General features: G+C 50.8%; 12 protein-coding genes across 12 annotated transcripts; 6 read left to right on the forward strand and 6 right to left on the reverse strand.

The window, feature by feature from the left end:
* The first annotated feature begins 72 nt into the window (after positions 1-72).
* Positions 73-2,290, forward strand: M438DRAFT_320074 (uncharacterized protein). Its single transcript, XM_029902862.1, has 2 exons — positions 73-226; positions 439-2,290. Exons 1-2 carry the CDS (start codon positions 115-117, stop codon positions 2,253-2,255), a joined length of 1,929 nt encoding a protein of 642 aa, XP_029760302.1. The 5' UTR covers positions 73-114; the 3' UTR covers positions 2,256-2,290.
* M438DRAFT_346185 (uncharacterized protein) lies at positions 2,161-3,313 on the reverse strand. The gene has a single exon (XM_029905614.1). The coding sequence runs from the start codon at positions 3,071-3,073 to the stop codon at positions 2,657-2,659; it is 417 nt and encodes a 138-aa protein (XP_029760303.1). The 5' UTR covers positions 3,074-3,313; the 3' UTR covers positions 2,161-2,656.
* Positions 3,314-3,669: 356 nt separating this feature from the next.
* On the forward strand, positions 3,670-4,259 carry M438DRAFT_355923 (uncharacterized protein; the record flags this gene model as incomplete). The annotated part of the gene is made up of 2 exons (XM_029907068.1): positions 3,670-4,207; positions 4,252-4,259. The coding sequence occupies 2 exons, from the start codon at positions 3,670-3,672 to the stop codon at positions 4,257-4,259; spliced, it is 546 nt and encodes a 181-aa protein (XP_029760304.1).
* Positions 4,260-4,868: 609 nt separating this feature from the next.
* M438DRAFT_274723 (uncharacterized protein) lies at positions 4,869-6,236 on the reverse strand (the record flags this gene model as incomplete). Its single annotated transcript, XM_029900732.1, has 3 exons — positions 4,869-5,123; positions 5,176-6,095; positions 6,161-6,236. 3 exons carry the CDS (start codon positions 6,234-6,236, stop codon positions 4,869-4,871), a joined length of 1,251 nt encoding a protein of 416 aa, XP_029760305.1.
* A 728-nt stretch (positions 6,237-6,964) lies between these two features.
* M438DRAFT_275030 (prenylated rab acceptor PRA1) lies at positions 6,965-7,492 on the forward strand (the record flags this gene model as incomplete). Its single annotated transcript, XM_029900758.1, has 1 exon — positions 6,965-7,492. One exon carries the CDS (start codon positions 6,965-6,967, stop codon positions 7,490-7,492), a length of 528 nt encoding a protein of 175 aa, XP_029760306.1.
* A 26-nt stretch (positions 7,493-7,518) lies between these two features.
* Positions 7,519-8,742, forward strand: M438DRAFT_335832 (uncharacterized protein; the record flags this gene model as incomplete). The annotated part of the gene is made up of 1 exon (XM_029903840.1): positions 7,519-8,742. The coding sequence occupies one exon, from the start codon at positions 7,519-7,521 to the stop codon at positions 8,740-8,742; it is 1,224 nt and encodes a 407-aa protein (XP_029760307.1).
* Positions 8,743-8,825: 83 nt separating this feature from the next.
* Positions 8,826-9,535, reverse strand: M438DRAFT_346189 (uncharacterized protein). Its single transcript, XM_029905615.1, has 3 exons — positions 9,446-9,535; positions 9,255-9,384; positions 8,826-9,198 (listed from the first exon to the last, which is right to left on the reverse strand). Exons 1-3 carry the CDS (start codon positions 9,446-9,448, stop codon positions 9,128-9,130), a joined length of 204 nt encoding a protein of 67 aa, XP_029760308.1. The 5' UTR covers positions 9,449-9,535; the 3' UTR covers positions 8,826-9,127.
* A 230-nt stretch (positions 9,536-9,765) lies between these two features.
* On the forward strand, positions 9,766-10,534 carry M438DRAFT_346190 (uncharacterized protein). Its single transcript, XM_029905616.1, has 2 exons — positions 9,766-9,945; positions 10,032-10,534. The coding sequence occupies exons 1-2, from the start codon at positions 9,796-9,798 to the stop codon at positions 10,230-10,232; spliced, it is 351 nt and encodes a 116-aa protein (XP_029760309.1). The 5' UTR covers positions 9,766-9,795; the 3' UTR covers positions 10,233-10,534.
* Positions 10,535-10,542: 8 nt separating this feature from the next.
* M438DRAFT_298108 (carboxylesterase family protein-like protein) lies at positions 10,543-12,791 on the reverse strand (the record flags this gene model as incomplete). The annotated part of the gene is made up of 4 exons (XM_029901972.1): positions 10,543-10,593; positions 10,648-10,896; positions 10,952-11,800; positions 11,850-12,791. The coding sequence occupies 4 exons, from the start codon at positions 12,789-12,791 to the stop codon at positions 10,543-10,545; spliced, it is 2,091 nt and encodes a 696-aa protein (XP_029760310.1).
* A 2,592-nt stretch (positions 12,792-15,383) lies between these two features.
* M438DRAFT_365927 (Ferritin/ribonucleotide reductase) lies at positions 15,384-16,688 on the forward strand. The gene is made up of 2 exons (XM_029907839.1): positions 15,384-15,677; positions 15,729-16,688. The coding sequence occupies exons 1-2, from the start codon at positions 15,586-15,588 to the stop codon at positions 16,558-16,560; spliced, it is 924 nt and encodes a 307-aa protein (XP_029760311.1). The 5' UTR covers positions 15,384-15,585; the 3' UTR covers positions 16,561-16,688.
* Positions 16,689-17,216: 528 nt separating this feature from the next.
* On the reverse strand, positions 17,217-20,388 carry M438DRAFT_298113 (uncharacterized protein). Its single transcript, XM_029901973.1, has 2 exons — positions 19,514-20,388; positions 17,217-19,347 (listed from the first exon to the last, which is right to left on the reverse strand). Exons 1-2 carry the CDS (start codon positions 20,337-20,339, stop codon positions 17,363-17,365), a joined length of 2,811 nt encoding a protein of 936 aa, XP_029760312.1. The 5' UTR covers positions 20,340-20,388; the 3' UTR covers positions 17,217-17,362.
* Positions 20,389-20,788: 400 nt separating this feature from the next.
* On the reverse strand, positions 20,789-22,968 carry M438DRAFT_320095 (general substrate transporter; the record flags this gene model as incomplete). The annotated part of the gene is made up of 8 exons (XM_029902863.1): positions 20,789-21,306; positions 21,375-21,697; positions 21,747-22,033; positions 22,081-22,207; positions 22,259-22,356; positions 22,409-22,615; positions 22,663-22,765; positions 22,821-22,968. 8 exons carry the CDS (start codon positions 22,966-22,968, stop codon positions 20,896-20,898), a joined length of 1,704 nt encoding a protein of 567 aa, XP_029760313.1. The 3' UTR covers positions 20,789-20,895.
* Positions 22,969-23,918: the final 950 nt, after the last annotated feature.

The following is a 23,918-nucleotide window of genomic DNA, read 5'->3' on the forward strand; positions in this document are numbered from 1 at the left end:
GGGCTCGGCCCGCACTTAGCGCGACATGTACGGTCGGTGAGCAATGCGCCGATGCCGAACACTCTTTTGTCTGGAGTACTCGATATAGGTAGACATCAATCACGGAAAGCAGCCATGGCGAACGTAGAAGCTGTCGCATCGCCTCAAGGTACCAAGCGTACGAGAGACGACGTAGAAGCCGAGGACGCGACTCAAAACACCAATACCACAAATCAGGACGACGACGGTAAGCATGCGACAACTCCCACTACGACAGAGGCCTGTCAGAGAGCTGCCGCAATGCACAATGCTTTCGATACCTTTGCTACCCGGGCCCCTTCCAGAGAGTCTGAAGGTCCTGGTCTCTCACTGGCACGACCTATCAGACGGGAAGCATTGTGCATTGCGACAGCCCCTCAACGAGCACCATTGGAGATCGAGAGCTGATAAGTGAGGCAGATACATCATCAGACGACGATGACGACCTTGGCCCAGCGCTACCATCAGCGGCAGCAGCACCTAAAAAGAAGCGTAGAAAGTTGCCTTACGAGAAGCTATATGTTGCCGCGCTCCCTGCCTCGCAAAGATACTCGAAGTCTATGATGCATCAGGACCAACTCTGTTTCAATACCTTTACACCCCATACCGATTTCCTCATTACCACCTCAATCGACGGTGTCGTCAAGTTCTGGAAGAAGGTCGCGGACGGCATCGAATTTGTCAAGGAATTCAAGGCACACGAGGGAGAGGTCAAGAGCGTGAGTGTGAGCGCCGACGGACGCAGCTTTGCAACAGCTGGCGTCGATGGTTCAGTCAAAATATTCGATGTCATTACTTTCGACCTTCTAGCTATGCTCACTCCAGAGCTAGCCCCGCCGAAATGTGTCTGCTTCGTACACGGTCGAGGTGCCTCCATGCCCCTTCTGGCTGTCTCCTACGAGGGCAGCCCCTCAATCACCCTGTACGACGGCAGAGGCGAGAACACGACACCCTTACGTACCCTGGAGAAGCTCCATCGACAGCCAGTATCGCTCATGTCGTACAACTCTCAATACGACTGCGTGCTATCAATCGATGAGGGTGGCATGATTGAATACTGGAGCCCGTCTAGCAACTACGAGAAACCAGACAATGTCTTCGCCATCAAGAGCTCCACTAGTTTGTTCGAATTCAAGAAGGCCAAATCCGTGCCTTCCTCGATTACCATGTCGCCAAATGGCCAGCAATTTGCGACCATGTCGTTCCCTGATCGCAAGGTTCGCGTATTTGACTTTCCCACTGGCAAGCTTTATAGAACATACGACGAGTCGCTGGCTACTATTACAGAGATGCAGCAGGCTGGAACCGCAATCGATAAACTGGACGACGTCGAATTTGGTCGCCGACTAGGTGTTGAGCGCGAGATTGAGCACCCTACCGTTCGTGCACGCATCAACGTCATTTTCGACGAAACAGGTAACTTCATCCTCTACGGTTCGATACTGGGTACAAAGGTCATCAACACCCTGACGAATCGAGTCGTAAAAGTCTATGGCAAGGAGGAGCCGTTCAGAGCTCTGAACTTGACGCTCTACCAAGGCCAACCAGAAAAGAAGGGCGTCGTTACCGTACAAATGGCCGCCAGTGACAACCCATTGCTACAACAAGCAGAAGCTAGAGATTCTATGCTGGTAGCTACCGGATCGGGCAAGGTCCGCTTCTACATGTTCACAAATGACACCGCCATCGACAAGTCCAATCGCGATATCCACAACGAGAAGCCGCGCACGATAGCCACAAAACAGCAAGCAGAAGCCGCAAAGGCACAGACAGGCTCTTCAGCCACTATCCACACATCATACGGCGACATTCAAATACGTCTATACCCCGAGCACGCTCCCAAAGCAGTCGAGAACTTCACTGTACACAGCAAGAACGACTACTACAACGGCATCATCTTCCACCGCATCATACGCAAGTTTATGATCCAAACTGGTGATCCGCTAGGTGACGGCACCGGCGGTGACAGTATCTGGGGAAGCAACTTCGAAGACGAGTTCACTCCTGCCTTGCGTCACGACAAACCTTACACGGTCAGCATGGCGAATGCAGGCAAGGGCACCAATGCCAGTCAATTCTTCATTACTACGGAGAAGACACCGTGGCTGGACGATAAGCACACGATCTTTGGTCGCGTGGTCAAGGGCATGGATGTTGTTCACAGAATCGAGAACGCCAAAGTCTGGAAGGAGAAGCCGATGGAAGACATCAAAATTATCAGTATCTCAGTGACCTAGAGTAGGTAGCTTGGTATGTTTGCCTTTCTTTGCTCTCTTTGGAAGCCCTCTCTTTTCCCAAAGTTCGTGTATCTTGATGGGTGTTTTTGTGAACGTAGCCGCTGAAGAGAGCGCATGAACCGAAGATGAGTATGCCATCTCCTATGTATCATCGCTGGTGGCATGCACACAGAAAGAGCTGGGCGCTGATTGATCAATCGCAATGCTGGCCCATAGTAGACCTGTTTGCTTGCACCCCTCCATTCCAGGACCATCCCGTCTTTCTTTTTCCCTCGTCTCCTCCCATCTTAGCGCAGCCGTCACATACATGACGATCATGTGTGACCGAGACTTAGGTGTCGTTGTCAGCACTCATTTGGCGATATCCAGTCCGGGAACACAGGTGACGTCTGGGGAGATTGTTAGTTTCTAGGAGATTTGAAATTGTTCTTCATCAACTCACTGTCGTTCTTGACGATGAAGAGTTGGACGGTCTTCTTGCCAGCATTCTTGTGGTCGAGGATGGCAGCGTGCAACGAGCTAGGCGAGCGGACGAAAGCAATCTGTCCGGATTCATTCATGCGCCAGACGATCGATGAATCCTCCTTATCAAGGGAAAGCCCAAGGCGGTTCTGCACTGCTGTCACGAGACTGTTGTAGATCGTATCTCCACGAGCTTGCTTCCATGCGAACAATGGGAATTGGTAGGTGTAAGTAGCATCATCGGCTGCGCGTCTATGACGGGTGATTGAGACGATCATATCTGCGGAGTAGTATTCGGCGTTCTGGACAAGCTGACCATCCTTGATGGTGGCGCCGGAACTAATGGGTGCGGTCATAGTTGCTGATGGGAGAAGTGGATGTTGATGTGTGGGAGGAAGATGAAGAAGAGCAAGCTCGAGACTCCCTGCGAGTTTTGGATTACTCGAAGTTTATCGTTGCGCCTTCCATTCCGGTCTACAGTTCCACTCATACACACAAGCTTGATGTTGGATATTGGTACTTATGTCACACTTACTCCCTCCCCCGGTGTTATGCTTATCACGGTTTTCACAGTCACATGTGGAACAAATGTTGTCCTTGTTCACAACTCATTGCCAACACAAGAATCAATAGAGAGAAGATGATCACCTGGGAAGTATTAAGCAGTCACGTTTGGGAAGATGAAAGGTGCAATCGCGTTTGTTTCCAAAGACGTCCCAGAAATGTTTCAGTAGATGGAAGTGAATGAGACATCTTCTCAGCGGCCAGGATACGCGAACATATTGTTTCTTTCCGACTCCTTTGCAACTCGGAATAGTTGTAGATACCTCTGGAAAGCACGAGTGTGAGTGATAGAATCAGATCTTTCGTGGCCAACACTGGACACAAACACAAAACATGCTTCCATCACAGTAAGATTTCTCCCTTCTTTCATCACGACAACGAAAGAAAGATGTCTGCTGCTTATATGTTTACCACAAACACTGGACAAACATCTAGTCTCCCTCATTCATTCACCCATATTGCTGATCAAGCTACTGCTTCTGCTCTGTCCTTTGTCTTCACTCCTGTATATTCTGTAGATCCCGCCCAGTTATTCGCTGCCAATACCACTCAGATATCCAACATCAACACCAGTCAGACCATGGCAACCTCACGCCCCCTTCTTGAGCACATGATCGTCTCCATCAACCGCCACAAATTGGCCAACGACGACACTGACTGGACCACTCAATTCCCGTTGAAGAAACTCAGAATAACACCCGTCAACCCTATCACTATCGATCAGTTCATCTACAGCCGTCTGCAAGGCGAGATCATGGAGAATCTACGCAATGACACCGATGCCGAAGGTCTTACCATCGTCTGGGTCATGTCCACCACCAACCAACTCGGCATCGTCCGTGACAATGACTCCCTGAAAGCCGCTATCCTGGACTACCAACATACTGGCAAGCACATCGTCCAGCTCTACATTATCAGAGAAAACGGTATGTCGTGATTGCAGAGTAATCCAATGCTGTAAGCTGATCAGGTAATTGAACAGGCGATGCTACTATCCTTCCTGAATACCCCATCATCTCATCCAAGACTGTCACTCCGTCCAATTTCTCCTTCAGCAAGCCACCAACTATCAGTCCCATTCCATCTACTTTCTGTTTCCAGCCACTGGCTCCACAGACTCAGCAAACTCAGCGATAGTCTTGTGCTAGACAGGACTCTGCCGTGTCTTTCATGAGGCCCAAAGGTACTTGAAATGCATCATCAACGATGGGGAAGCTGGGGATTGTAAAGCGCAACTTCATCACCCACGTTTCCCGTCTTGAGTTGGTGAAGATGAAGATGGAAAGGAGATGTAGTGACAAGGCGTCGGCTGATGTGAGAGACTGACCCGGCTACTATGAGCTAGACTAGCGAGCTCGTCCACTTGAGAGTATCAATATTGCATGAAATCAAGATATGTCAGATCTCGATCGTTCCTTCCTTGATTGTTCCCATACAGTAGTCCGTGCAATTCTTCTGTAGTCAACTCTTTTGCCCGCCATCGTATGTGCTCTACAATTACACTGTTTCTTCGGAGGATAGTTGCAGTTGTCGTATTGTCACTAGTGGTGTAAAGAACATGACTTTTATTTATATGGTCAAACTTGTTTAACTAGATCTCTGCTTGTTGGGCTTGATCTTTCTCTTGCGCGATTCTGCGTTGGCGTTGGGCTGAGCAGCAGACTTGAGCGTAGCGGTGGCTTCGTCAACACCTTCTGACTCCTCGGTGCCCTCGAGCAGTTCTTCCATCTCGGCCTCGGAAGTCTTCTTTCCAAGGACAGTGCCAAGAGACTTGTTGTAGAGCATAATAGGTCCACGAACCAACCAAGTGTCGTTGAAGGTAGGCTTCTGAATCTCGTTGACCTGATAGGAGCGTTAGTATGAATCAGGATCGAAGTTATCAGACATTACTCACGTCAAGAAGGTACTCGTGAAGCTCACCCTCCTCGGTGCGCTCTTCAAGGAAAACATTGCCGACACTATCGACAATGAGGATCTTGCCGTTCTCGGCTTGAGTGCGCTTCTTAGCACCGACAGGGCCACCGCTAGTAAGCTCAGCCTCGACGGGAGTGCTGACACCAGAGTTCTTTGCCTGTTCAACAACGGCAGCTCTCTTAGACTTCGGTTGCTTGGCAGCACGTTTGCTTTCACGCTCAGCAGCACGCTTCTCCTTTCTGTTCCAGTTCATGGCCTGAGGCTCTTCTTCGGCTTGAGGCTCGACGACAGGGGCAGGGGCACTGTTTCCAATGTTGGCGATGCCTTGGATATCATCGCCCCAGGCAGCACGGCGGGCATGACGGATGTAGCGGTCGACGAAATCGCGGTGCTTGATGTAGTTCATGTAGAGGACGACGTAGTGAACACCACCACCGATGAAGACGAAGAGACTGAGCATGACGGTGGTGAAACCAGGGCGGAACCTCTGGTAGTAGTAGCCGGTACCACGCCATTTAGGGAAGCCGTTGCGGAGGAAGTGATCGTAGCGCTGGCGTTCAGGGCCACGAAGAATGTTGGTCACTATGCCGAGGCGAGCAAAGCGAGCAGAGGCTTCCTTGCCGAAAGCATTGATCTCCTTCTGTGTAGGCTTCTTGTTCTTGTGGACGTGGACGGTGGGCTTTTCACCCTTCTTGGCCTTTTGGACAGGAGGTGCGGTATCGTAGGTAGCGATGAAGCGTTGACGGGCCTTGTCAGGGTGCAAGACACGAGCCTTCTTCTTGTAGGCGGCATTGACGTCTTCGATGCTTGCGAAGGGCTTTACTCCAAGGAAGGAGTAGAACGTAACGTTGCTGCCTTCATGCTGGGCGACTTCGTCTTGGAGACGGAAAATTTCATGGTCTGCCAGCTGTCAGTAACTTGAGACTCGAATGCAGCAATTGCGACGCGGGAAAGAAGAATCTCACCCTCAGGAGACCAGGCGCTGACAAGAGCGACCAGGCACAAGACCAAGAGCAAAACAGAACCCAGAATGCGGGCCATGGTTGGGTTTGTGATGAGGATGTATCGGGCTGCAAAGAAATGTGATGGAGCTGCAAGAGCGGCAGAAGTGCCTGGACTAGTTTCCCCGGATCAGTCGTGTCACGACAAGGTTGGATGCAGTAAGAGGTAATCGGCTGCAAAAGACTGCTTGGGTCTCTGATAAGAATCTCTACGATTCCTGCCAGTCTTCTTCTCTTGATTCTCCAATCAACTTTTGAAGAAAGAACTTGAATCACCTTCTGCTTTCTGTTCCTTCCTCTCGCTGCAGCAAGTCGAGGGTCCCAGATCTTGCTTGGCTTCAGGGGCTCCGCTCCTTCCTCTGAAGCTTGGAGTGTGGCTGAGAGATAGAGATGTGGCTCAACTCAACAGCTGCGCCTCTTTATTCCACGCAGCTGCTCAAATAAACACGTTGCACGCGCAATCACATACCTCCTTCTCTGCCTTCTTGATCGCCTTGTGCTCTTGGTTCACTCCTGCCATCCACTCGCTCTTCACTACTTTACTATAGGTAAGTCATTTCTAGTCCGAATCGCTGCTTGCATCGAGTCCGTTCCTTCTTCCCGTCCCGCGACGCTCCCGAGCACCGTCACATGCAAACAAAGAAATTCTGTTGACTCCCGGCTGACTTCCCCTTTTGGCTTCAGCCTTCAGAAGTCTGAAACACAGGACGTCCACCTCGACTCGATCAACTTCCTAGCACCATCTTCACCCCTACCACTTCACTCAAGATGCCCATCAACCTCCCTCTGGACGCCATCACGTCGCGTCTCAACCTGCAGGGTCGCTTCGACAGTGTTCGTTCGCAGTCCGTCGGCTCCCGCTTCGCCAACTTGAAGCCCATCTCCGAGTTCTTCAACTTCAAGCAAATCTCAAAGCCTCAAAACTTCGGTGAGGTTCAGAACCGCGTCAACTACAACCTCGGTTACTTCTCCAGCAACTATGCCGTCCTCTTCTGCATGCTGAGCATCTACACTCTCATTACCAACTGGCTCTTGACTTTCGTCATCCTACTCGTCGTTGGTGGCATGTTCGGAATTGGCAAACTCGAGGGCCGCGACATTGAGATTGGCAACTTCCGTGCCACCACCTCGCAGCTCTACACTGGTCTGGTCGTCATCGCTGTTCCTCTCGCCATCTTCTCAAACCCCTTCGGTTCCGCTCTCTGGCTCATCGGTGCTTCCGGAGTCACTATTCTTGGTCATGCAGCATTCTTGGAGAAGCCCATCGAGTCAGCTTTTTCAGAGGAGGCGGTCTAAATGGTCGGCCGCGGGCTCCGCACGATATGCCCCATTGGGGAAGACCATCCGGGGCTCATGCAGGAGGAGGTGGAGAAATCTGGAGGGACGAATTCGAGTCTCGGCGAAGGAGGTTTCTGGACGTGGGCGACGAGAGCGACGATGGGTATCAACATGCCTATCTCGATCCTGCTGGCTTCAAGTCCAGGTCTGCTGACCGGCTTCCGAGGGAAGGCCTTACCGGTGACGAACTATTATTCACAGGATATGACTTGGGTTCTGCAAGAGGGGAGAGAGGAAGGGATGATACTGGATACGAAGGAAGACCACAACGATACGAAGACGACCACTACCGCAGCAATGCCTTGACTCGGCCGTCGCGAGAAGACGCCCTGGTTCAATCGGCCAAGGAGAAGCTCAGAAAAGCACGAGTTAAGGGAAAGACGAACGTCAGCTTGAGCGTTGAGGAAATGGCAGCCCTGGAAAGAAGCAGCACGCAGCTAAGGGACTCATCCGAACCGAGCACGCCGTCCAAGAACAAAACCAGAGGAAGTCGTTCTAGTAGTACCACGAGCCTGACAAGCACTCGCCCACGAAGAACGAGCGTCGGTCTCTTCGGCAGTACATCGCCATCACAATCTCGCTCACGAACTCCAAAGACTACTAGGAAGTCGTCGAATGAGCAGCAACCTGTCGCTCGCACTTCTGGCTCCACTCCACCAGCGTTCATGATTCGTGGTCCCGACGGTGTTCCGATGTATGCCCCTTCCGATTACTATCCTTCACCGGTGTCCTCTAGAAGACCGTCATCGAATAGCAACCGTCAGATCACCCCGCCCTACGAGGCATACTCTGTTCGAGGGTATGGTCCAGAACTCCGTGCCCAACCCTCGCCATCGAGTCGAGCTGCTTACGACGAGAACGCATGGGCATCATCAAGTCGACCACCAGCCGGAGCATCTTATCCCGATCTGTTTGGAGGGACTTTACCGCCAGGTGGTCAATCTTATCAAACCCACGTCCCAGCTTCTGATGTCTCATATGCAAAATTGAGGCGAGGACCCCAAGGGTCACCGCTTTCAAACGTGGAAGCAGCAGCAGATCGATGGGAAAGGGAAGGCGAGATAGGAGCGAGGCCACCAAGCAGTGGAAGCAGTAGCGATGATTCTGGGCAAGGCGTGAGAATTGAAGTCGAGCCTGGTTATGGTTTCAGAAGAGTACCGGTCTCGAGCAAAAGCAGTGGCACAGTCAGGCGCAAAGGCAGGAAGTAGTTAATAGACACAAGGGTCGGGCGTTTTGTCTTTGGACGATAGAATAAAAGAGACGCTTTTTCGGTTCCTTGAATCTTCCACTAGACTCGATGTGAAAACTTGATATCTATCGCTTTGAACAGAATATGACCCTCCTCGACTTAGGGGAGAGTCTGAAAGACTAACGCCGTAAACTCCGATACGAAATGCAGCGACAGTCGCAAAGGCGATCTGTCAACTCAAAATATTGCAGGTAGCAGGGTATCCTGTATGCCGCTGTGCAGCTCGGTCTCTTGGGTACTCCATCTTCTCTCTCTCTCTTTCTCTCAAGGCAGTCGTGTGGTTGTACATCTTCCCTCGATCTCCCCTCGAGAAGTGTCTCTCAGGGGTTCATGACACCGGTCGCTCAGAAGTAACCGGAAATGATACGCAGCAGCTCGGCGATGAGACCACCGCAGACGACGAAGATAAGAGCGACTATGGTATCTTCGTTAGCTTCAGCCCACTTGATCGACAGACGTGGAATAACGTACACAACCAGAACTTGCTGATGGGGCTCTTTTGGGGGACCTTCTTCTGGATGACGGGTTCGGGCTTTCCACGCTTGACTTCTTGCTTCTTTGCAAAGGCCTCGTTGGCGCGACGTTGTTGGGGTGTTTGAACCTGTTGATTCCGAAATTAGTCGCGTGTCCTCGAAGCTTTGGCGGGCAGGGGAAGTGTATACCATTGTGAGTGATGTGTGTTTTGAGGATTCGATCGACTGAAGATAGAGGAAATTATATGAGGAGCAGCAAGGCAACAGTATAATCCGAGTAGTACAAGCAAAAAAGAAGTGTTCACAGAACAAGGTGGTAAGGAAGGGAAATAACAGATTGCACTCGCTCTCAGCTGCGCAGTGTACACTGTCCCTTCCCCCCCTTCGAGAACACTTGGTCAACTTGCGGAAGGCGGGAGTGCTGCGTTCCCCCGCAAAAGCTTGGCCTCGATGATTCCACCTCGGTGATTTCTTTGTCGCGTCTTCGAGAGCTTCGAATGCTCTTTCCTATCTACATATCGTCAATTGCGAAATACACAATGTCGAGCACAATGTTGTCAACAGTCACCCGCGCAACGAGGATGCAGTCCTCGAGGTCATCTCGCGCTGCTTTCTCCACCGTCCGCACACTACGCCAACAACCAATATACCAACCACCCACTCCACAACCCGAACCAGATAACCCGCATGTATGACGACCCACGAACGCGACATACCAACCAAGATACTCGTCGCCAAAACAATATCAAGACACCTTACTAATACAGACCTACAGCGCGCCTTTTACAAATCCTTCGGTCGCCCGATCGCAAAAGTCTTCTTCATGGCTCTCTTTACATATCAAGTATTGCACTACACTTGGATGAGGTTGGAATCTATGGAAGAGAAGGAAGAAAAGAGTGCTGAATTGCAAGGATTGGAGGGTCAGTTGAGGGAGTTGACGAATACGAAAACGACAGGGGAGAAGAAGGCTTGAAGATGAGGATGAAATATTGCGATACCACACCACGCAACAAAGACCAGAAAGCCACACATGGACGCAGCCTGGAGGACTCATGTTCATCTCGCCAAATCCCATTCAGAGGATCATTCTCGCCATTTCTGATCGCCTGTCAGGGACAACTTCAAGGAAGACAGCCACGTTCATTTAGCCCCGCCGAAACACGAAGGGGAATGTTCAATTCTTTTCGTGCTGCATTCAACTACATACAAGCAGAAGTATCGTCATCGAATACATAACTACAGCATAGCTGCTACAAGATCCACCTGATCACATCATCTCTGTTTTACAGACCACCATTGACATAGTAGCTGATAGGATAGTTGAGGAAGGCGCACTGTGAAATCGTCAGCTTTGATCGTGGGAAACCTAGATCGACTCTCAAACTCACCTGTGGCAGATCCTGGAAATCGGCAGTGACCGAAGGGAAGTCTAGCAGCTTCATCGGACCCTGGTCGCTGGTGACGGGCTGCCAAGGTCCACTTTGCTGGACTCCTTGAGTGGTGTTGGTGTAGCCGCGAACTTGGAGGTAGTTGGCCGGAGGATTAGGGTCCAGCGAGCGGACGAAAGAGGCAAAGTAGCCACTCTCCAGCTGCACAGACTTGAGGTCATTGGCATCACGCAGAGGGTTGAGGTTTCCCTGTAATGTCACGTCAGTATGTCATCCTCACCACTAATGTATCAACAGCACTCACGAAAACCCATGGCATATCTGAGCCGTGAAGCTTAAAGTATGGCTTCTCAGGGTTGCCATAAGGATATCCAGGCTCGACCGGAGGGCCACCGAGGTTGTTGGGATCGTAACCACCCGCACTTCTCTGCATCTGGTAGAAGTAGGATGTCTTGAACGCTCCAGACTCTACGCCAGCATACACAGTGGCTTGATCGATGCAACGGAATTGGTTATCAGTAGCCACTCTCTGCGAAACATTGAACGAGTCCAACGTGATGTTGCCAGTGTTGTAGAGAGGGAAGAGTCCAGAGTCAATGATTGATTGTGCCTCGGCTTGCGATATGCCTAATGCTGCTTGAATACCCGCAAGCTCGCTGGTGACAGGAGTCTTGGGGTAGGTCGAGAAGGATGCACCATCATTTGCAACTATCCCCCAAATCGTGTTAACGTTAGCGGCACTGCCATTGCGGTTGTATACGTCCAGATCCTCGGTGTTGACGTAGACACCATCCTGAACGACGTATCTGGCGACGGTGGCAGCATTGACAATGGTCTGTGCAGGCGTAGCTCTCAGGCAAGAGATACGAGCATCAAGAGTGGTCTGATTGCAGCCAACCTCCTCAAACAGAGCCTCGCTTCTTGCATAGGATTGGGCAGGTGTCAAGTACGAAGAATACGTGGTTGCGTAGTTGCCAGTCAGACCCAGATCGACACCACCGCCGAGGTTTGACATGGCGATGGAGCCTCTGAACTTTCCGATGGCTTTAGGGGAGCCCAGAAGTGTACGCACGGAGCCAGCACCTGCAGACTCGCCATTGATCACAATCTTGTTAGGATCACCACCAAAGCTGGCAATGTTCTTGAGGACCCACTGAAGTTTGTTAGCAGACGTCGATATCAGTTAACACAGCGAAACTTACGTCGAGACCAGTGACCTGGTCAGAGATACCGTAGTTGCCGGTGATGTTGGTTCCGGGAATCGCGAGGAAGCCGAGAGTGGTCAAACGGTAGTTGATCTCAACGACAACAATATCCTCTCTGGAAGCCAATTGACCTCCATCGCTACCTGAGCTAGCACCGGAGCCACCAGTAAATCCACCACCGTAAATCCAGAAGTGAACAGGACGAAGGTTCTTTTTGGATCCAGCCTTGGGGATATAAGGTGTCTGGATATTGACGAATAAACAGTTCTCGCTGCTGGAACTCTCATACGGCTGCGCGCAGTCAGGTCCGTACTTTGTTGCGTCAATCGTCTGGCCAGTCTTGGAGTACACAGTCGAGTACGCGAATCTGGCTGGTGGGTCCGCAAAAGGAATACCCTGGAAGCGGAAAGACTTCTTGTTGCGGAAGCCTACAAAGGTGTTTCCGGAAGAGGAGATCTTGATCTCGTTGGCTGCAGAGGCAACGGCATTGCTGGGAGTGTTGCTCTGGCTGGACTGCGTGCACAGGACTGGCAACACATTGCCAGGGCCTGCTTTGGCGAATTTGAGCCCCTTGTTGGAAACTTGCACTGTTTGGCCGCTAGCAATGTGCCACTTTTGATCCTGTGTCGAACGACCGGCGTAGAATGCATACGAGAGCTGGTTGATGAAGTCTTGGGAGTGTGCTTGCAGAGCAGACTGTGTAATCAACGTTTCATTCAAGGCTGCACAGCCAGCAGCTCCATTGGAAGCGGTTGACGGGTCCAACAATATGGCACTGATGTGATTGACATCATCGGTGAAATTGAGGTTGTTTTGATAAAGCAGTGTCAAGGAAGTTTGTCCATTCGAAAGAGAAGAAGGAGCGATCGCTGCTGCTGAAGCATATGGAAGGTAGGCAGCCGCTACCGTCAGGGCGGCAAGTTCCTTGACGGGTGCCATGATGATATCCTTGGCCTTGAAGATCTATGTCTCGGCTTCGACGTGGTTTTATATATAACTCCGTTCCATCTTAAGAACCATTGCCACTCTCCCCTCTTCCTTGTCGTGATGTTCGATGCATTATGCATGTCCACTTTAGCCTCGATGAAGCATTTAGCCCTTTCACACTCTGACTACTATTTCCACGCATAGAGCGGCAGTATCGGACATGCGGCAGTTGCTTCGACACCATCTAGACTTTTACAGCTTGATTATGTACGTATCTCCGATTCTACGTGTTTAGGGCACAGTGATGCAATAGAATTGTCTCCTGTGTTATGACCATTTCCCCGCTGTCGGATGCACCAGGAAAGCGGCTTGAGTGGTGGGTGATGGTCTGCTATTTAGCCGCGAGAGCGAAGCACTTGTCACTTGATCATCTCCTTCCGCTTTCGGGGATCGCTTGCGGCCCTCTCCCGTGTTTGTGGGGCCTCCACGCTCTCCAGGTTTGTGGAGATTCGAAAATCTTTCTAGCCATCGGTGTCATGATCAAGGAGAAATGCAGGTACGTTTGGAAAGCTTGGTTCATCTCTTGATTAGCCAAAAGAATGGCAGATAGAACATGGCACAGGCTGCGCTTGGAGGGGAGTCGGGTTCGTGCATACTGAGTGATGCCTAAAGCCAACCCGAGTCGATGTAAACGACTTTGCGAGTTGCAAAATGCTCATACACATCGAGCTGGATGTCCTTGTACATAGAAAATACGACATGATCCTTCCAGTGGCTTGTCATTAGGTGTTCTTTCAGATCAATTACGTCCCGAGTCGAGAGCGAACACAAATCCGACAAACTAAAGTTTGTCACAAAGGAGCAGAGACCAGAAGCTAGTGAGTAGAACCTTCGTTCCCAGTCCCATTCTACGACCAGGTCCAATCGATGGTGATATAAAGCATCGAGTGGCCACACTTTCGAGAGACACTGCCAACGTTTGGTATGATACGACTTACACCACACGCTCGAGACGTTCTGTGTGCCGTACGCCTGTCTGACTAATCTTGGTACCTGGATTGGAACGGAGGTAGACAGTCTGGCGGTCTAGTAGTGTTGGGAGAAATACCATTTCATCTGGGCTCGCTCGGCAAAAGAGCTCGTTTCTGCGCCCCAAGTCTTCGTGTGCGGTTTTGTCGTTTGCGAGAGCTCTCGATTCGTCGGTATTTGCCGCGTCGTGTCGAGCCTGACTGTGGGCGGAGTCTTCGTCCAACTCCTTCCCGTCGCATTCATGAAGTCGACATGAGGGCCAAGTTGGACGGGGTCAACACCTCCAAATCGCTGCGCAGATCGTCGCAAGACGAATCAACCTTGTCAAGCCCCTTCTCTTGGTCTCAGCATCGCTGTCTAGGCGGTGTGTCCTCAGGTCCTTCGCGAGTCGGTAGGGAGAAGGGGTGTGCGATGCCAAGAAAGATTGCGATCAAAGGAGCGCATCGCAAGGCGACCTGTGAAGCATTGGTACGACGATGAAGCTGAAGGCTATGCCCTTAAGACGACGGGCGAGAAAGAAGTGCCCATCCCCTTGTATCGAGGTGTAGGCACCGAATCATTAACAGACGACGAGTCCTGACTCCTGTCATCCTCGGAGACGTCGTTTATCGTTTGTCGTAAAAGGTAGGTGGCCAAGCGCATGCCGCGCGGGCGTAGGACATCTTTCTGAATGACAAAGAGGCTGTCTTGAGGGATTTCCTCAGCCAAGGACGTCACCAGGTTATAACAAATGCTTCCAAAATCTCCGAGGCACAGACGTTGATGAATTGGGGTGACCAAATGGGTGAGAGATCTGCTGTCTACAACTGCGCTGCGCCTTTTGTTCCGCCGTTCTGTTCCTCTTTCGTCGAGGTGACCGTCATGCGCCGCAAGATGCACTAGCTCTCCAAGACCCAAGAGCTCTTTTGCGACCAAGCTTGGAAACTCAAAAACATGCCATACCTTGCAAGCGTAGGAAGACATGTGTAGCGCTGAGTCTAGATGTGTAGATCACTCTTGACCCCTACATGATCAAATCTCTCCATGTCTTCACGTTTGGCGCCTTCATTGCGATTGAACGGGGATGCAGTGGAAAGGAAATGGCTTCTCCCTATCCCCCAAACTGCGAGCTGCAAGGAACGCCCACCGTTGAAGATGTCATTGTTGCGCCTCACGAACCAAAGAAGGAGGGACCCTTCCCCGGAGATATGACCGCCCGACGGTTGACATTAATTCTCTTGTTGACGGACAATAAACCATAACCGTTGGCCAAAGTGAAACAAACAACCCGCGCTCAGCCAATCGCATAGCCAAAGCCAATCCAAAATACGATCTTATCTGAGTCAATCAGCACAATTTCATGCTAGTGCCACCTGCCACTAGACTTGATTGTAGGAGGACTCGCCATGAACGGTTTAGTCGACTCACGCCGTTGGACGATCGCATTTAACCTTAACCACTACCTTAACTCTGCTTGTGCCGCCTGACCTCCAGTCCAGGGCATCAACCAATGAACGATCTTGGGACGTGCCGTTCAGAGACATTCGAGCGTGGGTGGCTTCTCCACATCATGTTGTCTTCTCCAAACAATGACAAAGGAACTCGAGAAACGGCTCGAAGGCTTCTGGGGTGAGGTCGATCGTTGCTGGGTGTTGACTTGGTAGAGCGAGAAATATGGTATATAAACCTCGAACTCGCCCTGCTGTTGTAAATCATTCAACTCGACCACCATCACTCTTCGACAACATCACACTTCCACTACTAGAACTATCTTTTCCCATCCCCTTCTCACATCAAAATGAAGACCTCAGTACTCAGCGCTGCCTTCTTGGCCTCCATTGCCACTGCTGCTCCTGCCCTTGTCAAGCGTCAGAGCACTGACATCGATGGGTAAGGCATCTTCATCAGTATCTGCTTCTGAATCTTACTAACATGCAACAGTGTCATCCTCAACTACGCCCTGACTCTCGAGCACCTCGAGGCAGCCTTCTACGCCCAGGGTATCGCCAAGTTCTCCGAGCAGGACTTCGCTGCCGCTGGCTTCAACGGCTCTCAGTTCTACAGAAACCTCAAGGAGGTCGGTCGTGATGAGCAGGTCCATGTTGACTTCTTGACCACCGCTCTCAAGGGTGCTGGTGTTACTCCCGTTGATGCCTGCACATACGACTTCGGCAACCTCACCCCTGCCACTTTCATTGCCACTGCTCAGATCCTCGAGGGTGTCGGTGTGAGCGCCTACCTTGGTGCTGCTGCCCTCATCACCAACAAGGCATACTTGACCGCCGCTGGCAGCATCTTGACCGTCGAGGCCCGTCACAGCTCTTTCGTCCGCAACAGCTTGACTCTCGAGCCCTCGCCTCAGCCTTTCGATATTCCCCTCGACTTCAACCAGGTCTACTCGCTCGCAGCTCCCTTCATCAAGGCCTGCCCTGCAACCAACCCTGCCCTTCCCGTCAAGGCTTTCCCCACATTGACCGCTGGTGCCAACACTCCCTCTCCTCTTGTCCAGGGTACTACCATTGAGTTCGACCTTGCTGCTGGCATGGCCGTCCCTGCTGGCCCTCTCTACGTCGCCTTCCCTCTGGCTGACGGAGCCATGTTCTCCTCTGCTGTCGTCAAGGACTGCAAGGTCTACGCAAGAATCCCCGTTGGCCACACTGGCCCCAACGGTGAGGTCTACGCCATCCTCACCACCAGCAACACCACCATCACCGACGACACCACTGTTGCCGGACCCGCTGTCCTTGAGGTCGCACCTTTCATGGCTGCTTAAATGCATCATCATTTCCGGATGAACCTCCCTCGAAGATTGTAACAGATCTTCCCCATTTCGTATTCTCTCTCACACATATTTAATGTTTTATCATATTGTCTGTACATATCCATTATGCGAACTATTTCAAGATAACATCTCTTCCATGACCTTTGTGAATTTGCAATGATTTGTTGTTGTTCCCTCACATATTCTCACGTCTGACAATTACAATGAACGGTGTTCAACAACTGTCATCGTGTTGCAATAAAGCAAAAGAGAAGCACCACCGTTCTGAGCTGTGAGCGGAAGCTCCGAAGCCGTGCACGTGGCCAAGCTGTCACGGGAATAAGCCACGAACCAATCTTCGCCTTGGCACAAACACGACAAACCACCAACAAAAATTACAAATTATTTTTGCTCCTAAAGACGACCACCTCTACCAAAAACGATGCCACAACAGGCAAAAGATGGGGTCTCGCCGGGAATCGAACCCGGGACCACTCGCAATTGGCTTAGAGTTTTCAAGAAACAGCAGAAGCTGTATCTCCCTAAGCGAGTATCATACCGCTAGACCACGAGACCTGATCAACTGGTGGTGTTGATGTGATGTGTTTCACTGTCTGAGGATATATACTCACGGCAGCACAAGCGAGGGACGAATGGATGCAAAAGCTGTCAATTGATGCAGTACCAGGAAGTGTGAACAAGAATCCAAATTTTGACAGGAGGGCGAAACATACAAAACTTTCTCTGCATTAGCTAGCCATAGACAAACTCTTACCTCCCTAGAGCAGCATATCATTGGTTCCTTCCCATCTTCTTAGAGCCAGACATCTGTCTTGCCGGAACCATCTGCAATAGCTACAACCCTAGAACCTATTTCCAATGGCGAATGCTCATAGATAACAAACTCGCTTTCCGCTTTGGGTACCTCCAGGCCCAAGAACTCATAGAAGTTTGTGCTAACGAGATCAAGAGCCTGCTGTTCCGACAATCTTCCTTGCGAGTTTTTCAGTGCGATTCCAGCTGCAAGGGCTAAATCTCTTGTCTCCCATACTTCATCAACGCCAATAGCGACCCGAACTTGAGATTCGAGCAAGAAATCAATTGTGGACCCATTATTCAAGGGCGCTGACATAAGGCTGCGACGTTGATCCCACGTTTGTGCCCACGGAAGCATTGGGGCTAGAACAACGGCGATATCTGCAGCTGCCAATTCCTTAGCCACAAGATGAGACTCCGCGGCTCCAAGGATGACTAGGCGAAGGGGAACCTTGCTTGCAGCCTCGACTGTGGACTTGAGGCGGATGAGAGCAGAGATGGTATCTGCGCTGTGCGCACTTAGTACAAGAGCAGACTTGCCTTCGACAACCTTCTTCAGAGATGCAGCTTCAGAATAAGTATCGACGATGGTTTCATTGTTGCGGACTGCCTCGAGCAGCTTGTGTCGCAAATCTGCTACCAAGCTTGAGATGGAAGGGTTCGCATCGCTTTTGCCATTGAGGGTAAAGTCATAGTGAACCGCAGCTTCCTCCGCGAAGACGGCTCCTTTGCTCAGGGTGGTCTTTGCGCCAGTCAGGAATCCAGCAGAGATACCACGGAGAGAAATACCAGAATAGACACGAGCAATTGGTGCAGAAATTGCTTTGGTGACACCATGGTGATAGGCGGCAAAGAGGTTCTTGCCGTCGAGAAGGAGGCCATCGACTGCTCTGGCCCACACCTTGTCATTGACAGCACCATCATACGTCTCTGGTTGCTGCATAATCTCTTGCATACCTAGACCAGAGCCGAACGCGGTGAGCGGGCGAGTGAGATATCCATCACGCAGAGCCACAGTGCGAGCGTTCTTAGACTTTGCTGTGTGCACTTCTGCATCGCAAGAACCAGCGCAGACGATCTTTCCCTGTGATACGACGACGGTGGCAGATCCCTTGAACTCGGACGATGAAGTCAGACCTGGGATGCGGATGTTGGTAACACCAGTGAAGACGACGTCCTTGCTCGATTCGCTCTCGTCATGATCCTCTGCCAGTGCAAGATCTGGCTTGATGGGTGAAGTCAGAGGCTTCTTGAGCTCTACTGGATCTTTAAACTGTGGGGCACCATCAATCCAGACCTGAATGGGTGTAGCACCAAGAGAGAGCGGATCAGAATCCCAAACAACAATATCGGCATCGAAGCCAGCCTTGATCTTTCCAAGCCTCTCCCCCATGCCCAAAAGCTCTGCGGGAGCTGAAGTCAGACCAGCCAGAGCGACGTGGTATGGAAGACCGTAGCCGTATGCCTTTGCAGCTTCATGCTTGACATGCTGAGAGTTGATGACTGGGTTGTCGCTGACATAGACTGGGGTGATTCCGTTCTCGTAGAGAATTTTGCCAGCCTTCTCAGATGCTCTGTAACTCTCCACTTTGTAGTACATGTTGTCTCCAAAGAGGGCAGCCGCAGGTGTACCACCGTAAGCCCTCTTCAAAACATCAGGTACCAAGTAGGTCTGATGAGCATGATGGAAAGCATAGACCCTGAACTTGAATTCATTAGTGAGGCGCACATACATCTCAAGATCTGGGACGGTGTAGCAATGCGTGTTGACTCGCACTTGGCCACGGAGAACGGCTCCTAGGTTTTCCCACTCGAGCTTTTGAGGCAAGTAGCTGTTCATGTTTTCCGCTCCGACAGAGGCAGCAGCTGCACACCAGTCATCCTGAGCTTTGACATAATCTCTTGCCTGCTCAAAGGCATGTCTAAATTGCCAGCCTTCTCCCATACGGCTGAATGGGCCTTTTTCACCAAGCTTTCCATACACTATGTACAGTCAGCAAAGTCGTCTAGAATAATGAGACACGTTACTTGTTCAACGAACCAGCCCACAAAGTGAGTTCAGCATAAACGAAAAGGCGTCCTGGGCCCCTCTCGTCGATGTCACTCGGAACTGCAGGACTGGTCCGTCGTGCTTGTATCTATTACATACCTCTCTTGGGGTTTTCACCGCAGGCATTCTTCATGTATCTCCAAGTATGATCAGGATCTGCCAGCATATCTTGTTGGCTGAGCTCAGCACGACCGCCATCTTTACCGACAGCGAACTTGACGAGGAATGCTTCTCCGCCGATGTTGTTTCCAGAGCCGGGAAGGAGCAGAGATGTGGTTACGCCGCCAGACTTGATCCATTGGATCTCAGGATGAAGTGGGTCTAGGGAATCCAATGACTTGACGTATGGTGTGATGTCGCTAGATAGCTCATTCTCGTCATGTTGTAGGTTGCCTACGCTTCCAAGGCCCGCGTGACTGTGGGTGTCCACGATTCCGCTTGTGAGTTGACGACCATGAGCATTGAAAGTCTCATACTCTGTCGGTAGGTCCGAGAGGGAGATGGACGGCGCAACTCGTTTGATGAGACCATGTTCAATGAACACATCCGATTGGATCCAGGCATAGCCCTTTCCTTGATGAGCGTCTTCGGCACTTGTACCAGGTGCAGGCTCGCCAGTCCAAATAGTGGCGTTTTGTATCAGCACAGGCTTGGTGCCGTTTACATAACGTTTGTTGTACTCGCGAATACCAGATGGGCTGACAGGGACTCGTTGTAGGGTTGCGCAGGTGGCCAGGTCTTCTTGCAAGCGAGTGGAAGAGAGTAAATTGGCAGGCTTCTCAGTATTTGCTGAAATCTTGTATGCTGAGTAGGCAAAGTAGGAGAGACATGTAGCTGCAACAACTCGAAAGATGCGGCGTCTACGGCGTCTCTCTGCCCAAGGTCTTACGACTTCAGTATAGGGTGGTAGTCCTTCCTTCTCCATGATGACTGGTCGCCTAGTGTCTAAGGAGAAAGACAATCGAGGAGTTGTCCTTGATAAATACAAAGAATCACGTTATCATGGGTGGCTGGTCATGGCGGCTCTATCAAGCGCCTATAACCCGAAAGAGGAAGGCGATAGGGAAGATCGGCCAACTGACTGCGGGGCACGTCCATGGCACAATCAGCAACCGAGATGACAAGCAACAGCAGAAGGCCTTTTGTCCATGTGAGTGTCGTATGAGAAAGGACGAACATAAAATCGTTGGTCAAGCAAAACCTCAATTGACAAGTCAAGGATTGCTGAGTGCAAACTGCCCTGGTTGCATTCGCGTTCCTAACGTGTGCTGCTTAGCCGATCGGTTGTTATCCGATGGCTTCCCGATGCCATCCTCCTGGGCACGGCCTGAAGAAGTCTGGTGATATCGTAGATTAGGAAAGAAGTACCATTACATTCGTATCATGAGCATTCTGGTGGCTCTATACACAGATGATTGAATCTCTAGAGAATGTCCCAGCAGACACGTCTCCCATCTTGCGAGCCACTTTCAACAGCCAGCCTAGTTGAAGGTTGTGTTCTTGTAACCTCCAGTGACCATGACATCCGCAGCGGCTGCCTTCTCGCTATTCATCGGGTGGTCACCTCCGTCCATCAAGCCCAGCTGAGTGTATATTCTGTCCAATCTTGCACGATCATCAGCGGCGTTACCAGCTTCATCACCAAAGACCTCGTCCATCTCCTCAAGCGTCAAACCCTTTGTCTCAGGAACCATGAAGTAGATAAAGGCTGCGGCGAGGAAGCAGACAATACCGAAGAAGATAAAGGTACCATATGTCATATGTTTCACCATGGCCGGTGTGGCTTGTCCGATAGCGAAGTTGTTCAGCCAGTTTGAGGAGGCACCGATAGAGATACCCTTAGCTCTAACACCGAGAGGGAAGACTTCAGCGACAAGAACCCATGCTCCAGGCTAAAAGAAAAGAAGACCAGTCAGCATACGTGTCCAAAGCTCAGACAGAGTGTTCGAAATTAACTCACTCCCCAAGAGTAGCCAAAATTGATCTCGTAAATCCACACGAAGACCACAGCTACCCAGCCCGCGGCCGCTTTTCCTGTCCATGTTGGTCCGTAAGCACCGTATAGACCAGCGACAATGATGTGGGAAATTCCCATGCCGATAGCACCCGCGATGAGGACGGGCTTGCGACCAAACTGATCAATGTAGAGAACGGCGGGGATAGTGGCAAGCATAAGAAGAATACCACCGACTCCACTGGCAAGGAGCGATGTGGTGTTGCCAGTAAGACCCAAGTATTGGAAAATGAAGGCGGCGTAGTACAAGATGGCGTTGATACCAGACCCTATCATAAGTCAGTAAGAGCCTTGTCGATGAGAACTGACTATACCGACACTGTTGGAAAACCATGGTGAAAACGGCGACGAAGACTCTCTTTCTCAGCGACTTGTTGGTAAACAGACTGGCATAATCGTGTAGCCCAAGCAAGAAGTTGTCCTTAAGAGTTCCGGATTGGTACTGGGGGAACTTGGCTCTCGATCTGTCGACCTCGAACATGTGCTGTGCCTTAATCTCCAAGAACTCAAGTTGTACAACCTCGCTGTCTTGTGGGGCTCTTCTGATGTCGGCAAGCACTTTCAATGCTTGATCTTCTTGGTCGTTTGAGACGAGCCAGCGTGGGCTGAGAGATCTTAATACATGTTCAAGATATGGGGGTTTGTGTCTTACCTTTGGGGGAGCCACAAAATACCAATGCCGAGGATGAGGGCAGGTAGAATCTGAATACAGATTGGCACTAGCCATGCAGCATTAGACTGACTAGCGCCAGTACCACCGATGTAGTTTGTGCCGTATCCTATAATCATGTTAGGCTATTATAAGCTTAAAGAATATTCACCCTGCTCACCAATCCAGTAACTAATCATGATGCCTGTGCAGATGGCGAGCTGTTGAAGAGATACGAGCGAACCTCTGATCTCTGCAGGTGCAAGCTCAGCATTGTAACTGCGTGTAGAGTCAGTCGAGTCGTCTTGCACAAGGAATAGCGAATACTTACAGAGGTACAATCATAGAGAGGATACCAACACCGAGACCTGTAACAAATCTTCCACCGTATATGTAGTCGACATTCTTTGCGCAAGCCTGAACGATGACACCAACGATGAAGACACCGACACCAATCTGTGTTGCCATCTTGCGACCAAACTTGTCTGCATTGTATCCGTTGATCAAGACACCGACCCATGCACCGAGTTCGAGGATGCTGCTTGGGTTAGTCAAAAGTAGTTGCAGCATATTGAGATTACATACGCAGTCAAGAGACCTCTGGTGGTAGTGTTTTTGATAGATTCTGGATTGACGGTCGCCTTGAAGGCCGACATGTTGAGGACCTGTCCGAACATTCCTTGGTTGTCTGTGTTGTTCCAATCAGCAAGATCAGTGCTAAAAGTCGACTAGCATGAACTCACAGCCATAGACGAAACCTCCAAGTGATGCAAAGACAGCGAGTAAGAAGATTCGCGAGTTTTGGATCAACCCTTTGATGCCTGACGGTCCAGCAAATTGAGCTCGTCGCTTAGACAGAGCATCATGACCTCCACCTGTAGAAGTATGCATCTTGATAGGTACTGATAATATTGCAAGACTTGATAAGTTTCGTACAAAATCGATCTTGTTCCAAGGACATGCAGAGTGTCAGGAGAGCTCTCAAGGTCTTATACTCGAGTCGTACTAAAGTAGAGCCAGGTACCTGGATCTACGGCACTTGCAATATGGTCAGAGGTTGTCTTTGTACAGTGAGCATGATTAGCCGCCAGAGTCCACAATGTGTGTGACTAGTATACATTAGGATTTAGCCGCCGGTTGCGAGCTTACTCTTGCTGCTTTCAAGACTTGGACATCGCCAAAAGTATGCGGGGACGATGTGGAGGGGTCGTGGACGTGGTGGAGGACGCGGAAGTCCGTACCTATCACGAGTATTGATTTGAGCATAGTAAATTAGATACAGCCAGTCGATTTAGCCTGAGAGATTGGAGGATTACTGTGGTTGGGATCGGAACATAGGGAGACCACTTGAACTGAATTGTAGGATTTGTGATAATTACTTTGTCGATGAATGTGAAACAGAAGGCCATTTCGAGTTGAGAAGTCGAAGCTGCGAGCAGAGGTCAACGCGAGTGCAAGACATAGGTCAGCCAGCATGAGGCAAAGGGAAGGAGTAGGTAAACAACCCCTCAGCTAAGCTTTGGTGGCGTCGTCCAGCATGGAGAAGCCAGCCTCTCAAGCCATCCCACGAGTTGAGCCCGCACAACAACGATGGAGGCGTCAAAAGGTGGAGGCAACATCTTCGAGACGGCATGGCGATCAGCCTCAATGCCAAAAGATATCATGAGACACTGCAACGTGAAAGTCCGATTGTCTGAGGAGTGATGTGTCCAGCATGTTCCCACCCGTGCGGCTTGGGTGTTACGACAGCAAAGGCGATCTAGACAGTGGAGCTCGTGCCACATCTGACCGATCAAGCCGTCAGGTTCATCATCCTGAGGATGGATCATGGTAGACAGGCG

This window comes from Aureobasidium pullulans (genome assembly GCF_000721785.1).
Source record: "Aureobasidium pullulans EXF-150 unplaced genomic scaffold scaffold_10, whole genome shotgun sequence".
In the NCBI taxonomy this organism is placed as follows: Eukaryota; Fungi; Ascomycota; class Dothideomycetes; order Dothideales; family Saccotheciaceae; genus Aureobasidium; species Aureobasidium pullulans.